The 11,214-nt window shown below is 41.0% G+C and overlaps 1 protein-coding gene across 1 annotated transcript; it reads left to right on the top strand.

The window, feature by feature from the left end:
• The first annotated feature begins 630 nt into the window (after positions 1-630).
• Positions 631-8,774, top strand: LOC146075439 (vomeronasal type-2 receptor 26-like). The gene is made up of 2 exons (XM_083185086.1): positions 631-754; positions 7,867-8,774. Exons 1-2 carry the CDS (start codon positions 631-633, stop codon positions 8,772-8,774), a joined length of 1,032 nt encoding a protein of 343 aa, XP_083041212.1.
• The last annotated feature ends 2,440 nt before the right edge of the window (positions 8,775-11,214 follow it).

Raw genomic sequence — 11,214 nt, 5'->3', positions numbered from 1 at the left:
TATGTCACCAGTCCGAAGAAACAATAAATCATCTATATAACGATAATATAAATGAACAAACGGGGTAAATAACTGATTTTCAAAGAACAGCTGTTTCTCAACAGCCCACATGTATGCGTTCGCCAGCGACGGAGCGGCTGGCGAACACATTGCACATCCAACTCTTTGTTTATAGTACCTCCCATCATAATAGAAATAATTGTGCTGAAGTGTAAACCATAACAGGGCCAGAAAAAAAGTTATGTCAGGACCAGTATAAAGTGCATTGTGCGTAATTAACTGTTCCACCGCTGCGACACCCGCTCCATGTGGGATACACGTATATAAACTTGCCACATCGGCTGTGATGAGGATGGTATCGTCTGGTATCTCCCCCATGGTGTCGAGCTTCCGCAGCAATGTGGATGAGTCTTTAAGGTGGGTAAAAGTGCCACAGATGTATATAATGCAAGAGTCAGATACCAATATCTCCTGTACAATGCTAACAAAGGGGAAACATAACACTCATAATAAATAATATGTTATGCTAATGGCTGTAATCATTTATAAATAAAATCTATTAAAACTATAAAGATGGAAAATTTTGCATGAAATTCTGGTTCACATTTTCCATTTCATTTCTTATACAAGATGCCCAAATCTCGGTGCAATGACAGATGTCCTCCTGGGTACAGAAAAGCTTCTAATGGTGGAATCCAAGTCTGCTGCTATGACTGTGTCCAGTGTTCTGAGGGAGAAATGTCCAATGTTACAGGTAATGACGTGTTGTACACAGGAAGAATCATCATACTGTACGCGTGTAACTGAGGCTATGATTGCTATATTATCACTACAGTAGTATGTTAGTAACTGAGGCTATGATTGCTGTATGATCACTACAGTAGTATGTTAGTAACTGATGCTATGATTGCTATATGCTCACTACAGTAGACACATGTTAGTAACTGAGGCTATGATTGCTATATGCTCACTACAGTAGTATGTTAGTAACTGAGGCTATGATTGCTATATGCTCACTACAGGAGACACGTGTTAGTAACTGAGACTATGATTGCTACAGTATATGCTCACTACAGTAGACACATGTTAGTAACTGAGGCTATGATTGCTATAAGCTCACTACAGTAGACACATGTTAGTAACTGATGCTATGATTGCTATAAGCTCACTACAGTAGACACATGTTAGTAACTGAGGCTATGATTGCTGTATGCTCACTACAGTAGACATATGTTAGTAACTGAGGCTATGATTGCTATATGATCACTACAGTAGACACATGTTAGTAACTGAGGCTATGATTGCTATAAGCTCACTACAGTAGACATATGTTAGTAACTTAACTGATGCTATGATTGCTATATGCTCACTACAGTAGACATACTGTATGTTAGTAACTGATGCTATTATTGCTATATGCTCACTACAGTAGACATATGTTAGTAACTGAGGCTATGATTGCTATATGATCACTACAGTAGACACATGTTAGCAACTGAGGCTATGAGGCTATGTTAGCTGATTATCTCCTTACAAAGGTATATATTACCTCTATTATCAGGGGTTTATATATTAAAATAGCTTTATTATTAACTCTTGATTGCTTATGTATATTTTTAATCATGGGCGTAATAGAACAAAGCAATCGCCATGGCTACTGGATACTCAGTTGGGACCAACCTGACGAGAAGGTCCTATTGTGGATGCTGCTGCCTAATGTTAAACCATGCACAGCATTGTCTATGCAGCTGGCGGCGTTGACAACAGCAGCAACCGCACAATTTCATTCTCTGGGGCAGGGGTCACGTGGTCCGTGCAGCTGCTATGACTATCTGGGTAATGTAGTCTCCTGGAGAAGACACAACCATGTGACGTGTTTCGTGGCAACAAGGGACGCATATCTGAGGTAATTTGACTGCTGCCACAACTCCATTCTCTGGGCAGAAGTCACATGGTCCGCGCTCCGGTTATGCCTAGCTGGGTAATGTAGTCTTCCGTAGAAGACGCAACCACATGTCTCATCTCCAAGCAACAGGAGATGCACAGTTAAGGTCACCTGACCGCTGCCACCAATGATATGCGGTAATTACCACAATACCGGAAATTTTAATTTTATCTACTTCAAACTATTCATTAAATACATATTTTTTATGGTTTAACCATTTATACATGTTTTAAATTCCAAATATTTCTGCCTCCTATTCTAGACAAGCATTATTTTATGTTATTGAACTAATTGGATGATCTATCTCAGATTGTTTGGTCATGTGACCTGATTATTGAGGGTATATATATATATATATCCAGCCACTATGAAGCAGCATTTTACCTTTGATAAAGCTGCTAAGTGCAGCGAAATGCGTCAGGGACTGCCGCTACCTACTTCCCACAACCAAATCCTTGGATTAAAGTCCAGACCAGCCCATCAGGACCCCCACATTGCTCCCTATTACACTCTTTTGGGGCATTACTCTTACTGAGAGATGAAGTATATATCATTCCATCATCCTACAAACATTCATCCAGTGGGACCGGTGATTTTTGCCATTTGGGCCGGCTACTTGGACCTATACCACAGCCTGCACATCCAGGGCCTGTAACTATTACTCTCATAAATATCTACTTTTGGGCATTAATAGGAACGGACTCTCCTACAATGCTGCTAAAATGTGGAAGTAGGCTTTTTCATTGTAATGTTTTATTTTTCTTGCCATGGTCTTATACCCAATTGTGTGATTTTAAATATTGTTCATTAAAAATTAATGTGTAAAGATGATCCATTTTACATAGAAAATGTATCTGTAAAATCTATTAGCGCTGAACCTTAGTTTTTTTCTGGGTACTATTTGTTTAGGGGGCTATTCTGCGTAGGGAAATCGCATTGCATCACATCGGCCATTGTAAGTGCCGTGCGATGCAATGCGATTTTCCTATGTAATGTATTCAGTGCTCTTTTATTTATATTGTATAGGGTGTACAATAACATTAGGTATACAAATATGTCATACAATGATATAATTGTATAGCTAATGTAATGGCATCGTACTCCCTATATATGCGGGAGGTGCGATGCGATAAGATGCGATGCGATCCCCCAGGGCTAAGAGAGCAGTGAATAAATTACATAGGAAAATCGGATCGGATTGCATCGCACGGCCGTTACAATGGCCCATGCAATGCGATGCGATTTTCCTATGGTGCCGTACGTAAGAGACTTGGGCGCCATGATAATACACAAGTACCTTTTTCTGTGCCCTTATACATGTGCAACCTACAGTATGGAACTGCCATTATTTTGCTGCTTTCGTACGACACAGTGACCCACCTCAGAGCGCCATTTGCCGAGGATGGGGCGCACGAGCATCTCACATGCAGATGCTCCACATTCTCGTCGACATAACTATATACTCACTCTCTTATACCCATAGCCAGTTACAATAGCGTAATGGGTACTTATGTACTAAATGGGCTATCGATTTTGAAATCGGGTCCATCGCATCGCATCCAACCTTATCGCATGCGATGCGATGCGATGGACCCGATTTTTCCATAGGATTCAATGTTAAAATAGACTGAGCCCATTTTAACATGGAATTCAATGGGAAAAGGGGTCCTTTTCATACCCCTACTATCCAAGTGGGCATGGAGTTGGATATAAACCTGAAGCGTGGCGATCGTAGCGAGCCCCACGAGAGGACACAGAATACCGTCACCTCGCGGGGCTTGCTTCGCTCGCCACGCTTCGGACTCGGTGGCTCGCTATGCTCGCCACAGGTTTATATCCAACTCCATGCCCACTTGGATAGTAGGGGTATGAAAAGGACCCTTTTTCCCATTGAATTCCATGTTAAAATGGACTCAGTCCATTTTAACATTGAATCCTATGGAAAAATCGGGTCATCGCATCGCATGCGATATGGTCGTATGTGATGCGATGCAATATTGCATCGCATCTGATTGTATGCCTTCAGTTAATGCATACAATCAAAAAATCGGCAGCCCAGATAATACATAAGTACCGCGTAATGAGATGCACGTTGATGCAATAGTATTTTCGGGAAAATGTGTCTATCTAATGCTGCTTTCCCACTGCAGACCAGTTTAAAGTACTGGTAATCTTAAATGGTATTTAAAACGGTATTAGCATTCCCACTGCAGCAGATTACCATTTTAAATACCATTTAAGTACCATTCCCATTGCAGTGAACCGTGTAAAATGTAGAGTGCCTAACCCCCCCCCCCCCAGTGTAAAGAGTGCCTAATCCCTCCCACCCCAAGTGTAAAGAGTGCATAACCCCCCATACCTGCCCTGTGCCCCACCTCCCCTCCCCTTGTACTTACCTGCACGGGGATGCAGGGCAGTGGGGAGGCAGCGGGGGTCCATGCAGGGTCCATGCAGGGTCCATGCAGGGTACAGGCAGTCCCAGTGCCTGATGAGAACTAATAGTTCTCACTTTGCGCATATGTAATGAATGCACGTGCATACTAATGAGCCGCTCATTACATATGCACATATGTAATGAGCGGCTCTTTGTTATGCACGTGCACTCATTACACATGCACAAAGTGAGAACTACTAGGTCTCATCAGGCACTGGGTCTGCCTGGAGGCTAAATAACGTTTAAGAGGCATTCCCACTGCCTCTTAAACGTTATTTTAACGTGTAGGACTCTGCTTTAAAAACGTGTTGAAATACCATTTAGCTTTAAACGGTATTTCAACTCTGGCACTTTCCCACTGCAGCCTTAAATGGTAAATTGCACTGAAAATCGGCAATTTACCGTTTTTTAGCTGCAGTGGGAAAGGGGCATCACATACTGAACAGTACAATAATAAACATTAAAGTAGTTATTGCACTACAATGCATTTCAATGGACACTGCAAATACACGCTATTTGGGGTATACTATGGGGTATATAAGACCAACACAGACAGACCTAGCTACCCACCTTTGATAAAGCCACCTGGAGTGGCGAAACGCGTCAGGGAGCTACTGGGGAACCTATCCCCCCCCTGCATTAACCTCCACCATCCTGGATTGCAGTCCGAACCATTCCTTGGATTTACAAAAGACCACCTTAGGACATTGTTCACTTGTGCCTCCATCAAAAGGACCAGCATTGGTAATTTACCTATCAACATCGATCCTTGGAGCACCCGAACATATTGCTAACATCCCACCATCGGTGATTTGTGCCAACTTGGGCCGATTAGTGGACACTCGGACGAGGACAGTCCATACCCATCAAGGGTGGTAACTATATTTGTTTTCATCTACCTAATCCAAGGGAAATATAGGAACGGACTCTCCAGCCCCACCCTTTTGCAGGGGGACCCCCCCCCCCAATTTTATACCCGCCCTTCATCCATTGTTGTTTTTTATAACCACAATTTTTTATCATTGTACCGTTATTAATTCTTTTTATATATGTATTGTGATTAATAAATTTTCATATCGATTCTCAAAGCTATTGCGCTGTTCAACTCTTTTTGCATTAATCCTATCTTTCACGGGAGTAACTACCCCGGTCATCGAACAGCTGCAGGTTAAGCCCACTTGTGACCTAGCGCCCCCTAGTTCTGACCCCCAGGGGACAGTCCTATTATATTCTCCATTTGGAACTGCTCAGATATAGGTGTAAAAACAAGTCAGAAATAACATAAGGATTGCATAATATATTTATATATTTATTATTTTGGGATCCACCGACTATTAATAATAAGTACTGTAATAAAGAAATGAATTAGCTAATTATACGGATTAGCTTTTTTTAATATGGGTTGTTTATGCTGTATGTGCACATATATGTATATCTTAATTGATCTTTATAAATAATAAATCTTTAGTAAATGTTGTTTAATGATTGTTTTACCGGACATTCTAAGATATATATATAAAAAAAAAAGTTTTTATTATTTGTTTCAGAAAGTGTTATTCTGCCTTTCAATCTTTACACAGTTACCCAATTTGACTTTAATATTGTGGTCATACAAAAATGTATTCACACAGATACAGATGGTGCTGCTGTAATCTGAATGTTTCTAAGCAAATAGCTTAGTGTGCCTTGGCGTGAATGAGGAGTGCGTGTGCGTGAGATGCTTATGCTTCCATGGACCTGCAAATGGCATGCTGAGTCATCACCACAGTGCACCGGCGCATCCAACAGAGGTTACATAGTTACATAGTTACATAGTAGGTAAGGCTGAAAAAAGACTTGCGTCCATCTAGTTCAACCTGGTATACTGTAGATATTCATTGCTGATTTGGTAGGTTCTGGTATTTTACAGACAAATTATATTTCTTATTTGTACCCATGGATGTTTTTCTCCAGTAAATGTTTGTCCAACTTTGCCTTGAACGCATTTAATGAGCCAGCCGTTACCACCTCTCTGGGAAGAGAGTTCCAGAGTTTGACTGTTCTGACCGTAAAGAAATTATTTCTACTAGCTGAATGAAATTTTTTTTCTTCTAATCTATACTCATGCCCTCATGTCCTAGATTCCTTTCTAGTAGAAAAGAGGGTGTGTGACAGTTCCTTATATTGGCCCTTGATATACTTGTACATGTTGAGCATTTCCCCCCTTAAACGTCTCTTTTCTAATGTAAATAGTCCCAAATTGCTTAATCTCTCTCCGTAGCTTAAATTCTCCATTCCCCTAATAAGCTTTGTTGCTCGCCTTTGGACTTTTTCTAATTCTATGATGTCCTTTTTATAGTGTGGGGCCCAGAACTGCTCTCCGTTCTCGGGGTGCGGTCTCACCAATGCTTTATACAGTGGCATAATTACCCTTGAGTCCCTAGTTACCATTCCCCTCTTAATACATGCCAGAATTTTGTTGGCCTTTTTTGTAGCTACATTACAATGGGCACTACATCCCAGTTTGCTGTCTATTTGGACTCCTAGATCCTTTTCAAGTATGGAATTACCCAGTTCCTCTCCGCTAAGGTTGTAACTTGCACACTGGTTGTGTCTCCCAAGGTGCATAACCTTACATTTATCTACAGTGAACCTCATCTTCCATTTTTTTGCCCACTCATCTAGAATTGCAAGATCATTTTGAAGCATGGTGACATCTTCTGATGATTTGATGACTTTGCTAAGTTTTGTATCATCCGCAAAGATGGATACATTGCTGAGTAACCCTATCCCAATATCGTTAATAAAAATGTTAAACAAAATGGGCCCCAAAACTGAACCCTGGGGCACTCAACTTAGTACCGGTATCATATCTGATACGGCACCATTCACAACCACTCTTTGTTCTCTATTACATAGCCAATTCCCTACCCATCTGCACCCATCTGCTCCAGGTGCCTCCATGTGTAATACAGAGGTGGCTGCATGTGTAAAACAGAGGTGGCTCCATTTGTAATGTTATTATAATTGTTATACTGAGCGCTAATGCCACATGAGATACACTGTATAACGGGTATTCAATCTTGATCGATATTTCTGACAGGATGGAAATATCAGCCATCAGTATTTACTCCCAGCTGTTTTTGTCCGGGATTTACTTGTGCAGATTTTAATTTATTTAAAGTCAAATCTGCCTTATCGATAGTGACCGCTGGTTTGGTAAATCCATGGCCATATTAAACCATCAGCACATGTTTTTGCTGATATGTCAACTTTTCAACTGTCGGAATCTATTTGGATGATTGGAACAATGGACCCAACGTTGAATCGGTTGAATTTCAGTTCAACTCAATCTTGACTTAATGGACAATATTTCCAACCATTGGAAATATCGGCCGGGATTAAATACCCCTGTTAGGTTAACAGATGGAAGAACATTCTTTTGCTAATAAAACGGATAGAGGCTGTTAATTCTAATGACTATTGATTTGTTTCTGTTTAATTGTAGACAGTGAGATCTGCTATAAGTGTCCTGATGAGGAGTGGCCGGATGAGAGACAAGTCAGATGTGTTCCCAAAACATACAACTTTCTGTCATATGAACAGGACATGGTGGGGAAAATATCTTCAGTAACAGCTTTATTTTTCTCTTCCATAACATTATTCATATTAGGGAACTTTATTTATTACTGGGACACCCCAATTGTGAAAGCCAATAATCGTACTGTAAGCTTCATTCTCCTGGTCTCCATCTTGTTGAGCTTCCTCTGTGTGTTCTTGTTCATTGGCCGGCCGGTGGATATAACCTGCAGGCTGAGACAGACGTCATTTGGGATCTTCTTCTCCACAGCTGTCTCTTCTGTACTGGCCAAAACTGTTAATGTCTGCATTGCTTTCAAAGCCACCAAACCCAACAGTCCCTGGAGGAAGTGGGTCACACTCAAATTGTCTCATTTTGTGGTCATTGTGTGCTCCTCTGTCCAAGTTCTGATCTGTAGTGCCTGGCTGTCTGTGTCTCCTCCCTACCAGGAGTATGACCATCAGACTTATCAGGGAAAGATCATCATTCAATGTAATGAAGGGTCGGTGATTGGGTTTTACTCTATGTTGGGTTACATGGGGATCCTGGCGGTTTTGAGCTTTGTTCTGGCTTTCATGGTGAGGACATTACCGGACAGCTTTAATGAGGCCAAGTACATCACCTTCAGCATGCTGGTGTTCTGCAGTGTGTGGATTACAATGATCCCGGCTTATCTGAGCACCAAGGGGAAAGATGCGGTGGCTGTGGAGATATTCGCCATACTGACTTCATGTGCTGGAGTTCTGGGCTGTATATTTCTTCCAAAACTTTATATTCTGCTTATAAAGCCTGAACTGAACTCCAGAAAAATCATTCTGGTGAAAAACAATATATAAAGCCTCATGTAGAGCATTATTATACAATGCCTCAACATTTTCCCTGATGTCATAACCTTATATCAATATGTATAGATACTTCTAGCAGAGTTACACAACTAACCTATTACATTTTATGTAATGCTCTGTGTAAATCATTCTAATACAATAGTGAAAATACAGTATTTAGACATAAACATTGGCCCAGCACTTGTCTCCTCTCCTGCATGGTTTGATTGTTTGCCAGGTATTTATATACTGTAATTATTGAGCAAATACATTTATTACAATAAAAAAATAAAGAATTATATGATTACTGGTCACAACTGATGTATGAATAAAAGCGCATGTGTCTCAATGAAAATTCAACATCACAAGATTTCGGGTAATATGTAGTATGGTGAGATTTTAACCCCTTCCCGACCAGGCCTTTTTTGTTAATTTTTTTTTTTCCTCCTTGCGTTCAAATAAGCGTAACTTTTTTAATTTTCTGGCTATATAGACACATGAGGGCTTTTTTTTTGCGGGACAAGTTGTACTTTTTAATGGTACCATTTACTATACCGTATAATATTCTGGGGAATCAGGAAATAATTCAATGTGGGGTAAAAAAAAAAAAAAACGCCATTCCACAATTTTGCGCTGGTTACGGTTTTTTTGGAGTTCATAGTTCGTTTAAAATGATGGGTTATCTTTATTCTTTGGGTCGTTACGATTCTGGTGATACCAAACTTATATAGTTTTCGTTATGTTTTACCACAAAAAAAAAAATAGCAACTTTTACGGTTTTTCTAATTTGCGTCGCGTCGCCATGTTCTGCGGCTTATAACTTTTTTATTTTTCCACCTACGGACCTGGGTGAGGGCTCATTTTTTGCGGGCTGAAGTGTACTTTTTAATTAATACCATTATGGGATATGGGCGACTTTCTGATCTCTTTTAGTTATTTTTTTTTGGGTAGGCGATGCGACCAAAAAACGTAGTTTTGGCGTTGGGAATTATTTTCCGTTTACGCCTTTAACCGTACGGGATAACTAATGTTATATTTTAATAGATCGGACTTTTAGGAACGCGGCGATACCAAATATGTTTATTTTTTTATTTTTTATTTATTTTTATTTGTGAAATGGGGAAAGGGGGGTGATTTGAACTTTTAATATTTTTTTATTTTTTTTTATTTTTAAACTTATTTTTTTTTTTTTTTTTTTTACTTTTACTACAAGGCCCCCTAGTGTACTTGACCACTAGGGGGCGCGATCGCCTGTACTAGGTTCAGCCATAGAGCTCTATGGCTGAACATAGTGATTTTCAGCACTTTCTATTACATCCTGCCTCAGGCAGGATGTAATAGGAATACTGACACGGCCAGCACAGGGGTCTACATTAGACCCCTGGCTACCATGGCAACCGATCGGCACCCTCAGATCTCGCCACGGGGGGCCCCGATCGGCGCCGGAGGGGGGCGCCCCCCTCCGATCAGCTATTTAAGCACTGCGGGCGCTTTGCCCGCGGTGCTTAAAGGGTTAAACAGCCACGATCGGCGAACTCGCCGCTCGTGGCCGTGAGAGCAGGTACCTGGCTGTAATATACAGCCATTACCTGCTCTCTTTCAAGCCAGCTCACTCCGTGAGCTGGCTTGATTCCCCCGCAACCGACATATGACGTAAATGTACGTCATATGTCGGGAAGGGGTTAAGAAATGTGTAATTTTGTTGGACAAAATGGGAATTTGCATGTTTAAAACAATTGTAGGGGTCCCCAATAAATTTGGAACCAGCACATGGGCTCCAACAGCCAGTGGTTTCATGCCACAGCTGGGGGAAACTATTTACACAATGTCACCTGATCATCACATGAGCACCGTGAGGGATCAGCTCCCAGGCTTCACCTATCCAGGGCTGAAGCCCAGGGCTGTCAATGATGTCCCATTGATTTTCAGGGGAGAACCACAAGACCCAGCATGGGGGGGCATTAATGTGTCTCGTAATGGGTCTTGTAGTTCACCTGTAAAAAGAATGTAGATATGTATCCCCAAGAAGTGACTCTTGTTCTGGGACGTTACCCCCATGGGTCCAAAAGCACAGATGTTTGCCTCTAAAAGTGCCCCCGCAACCGTCCGGTATCTTTATCAGTGCTTTTAGCACCACCTTACACCTTTCATGACCACTGACCATTTATTTTTCATCTTCATTACGTTTACTGGGTTCTACTGTTTAGACTTTTAGTCTTATATTTCATCTTATATCATATTACTACTCTTAAATTTTTATTTTTACATAGAAATGTATATGGGTCACCTAGGCCGTGTTGTTCTACGCATAATTTTATACACATGTCGCATGTTTGGTAAAATAATATACTGATACTGTCCTTATAGGATAGAACATGTTCCTAGTTCAGTTGTATATCCCCTTCCTTTCTCCCCCCTGCCCTCTCCCCGAGGTCTGAGGTCTGAGATGGTA

Source organism: Crinia signifera, chromosome 1 (assembly GCF_055691185.1).
Source record: "Crinia signifera chromosome 1, ASM5569118v1, whole genome shotgun sequence".
Classification (NCBI taxonomy): Eukaryota; Metazoa; Chordata; class Amphibia; order Anura; family Myobatrachidae; genus Crinia; species Crinia signifera.
This window is presented reverse-complemented; position numbering and strand designations above follow the sequence as displayed.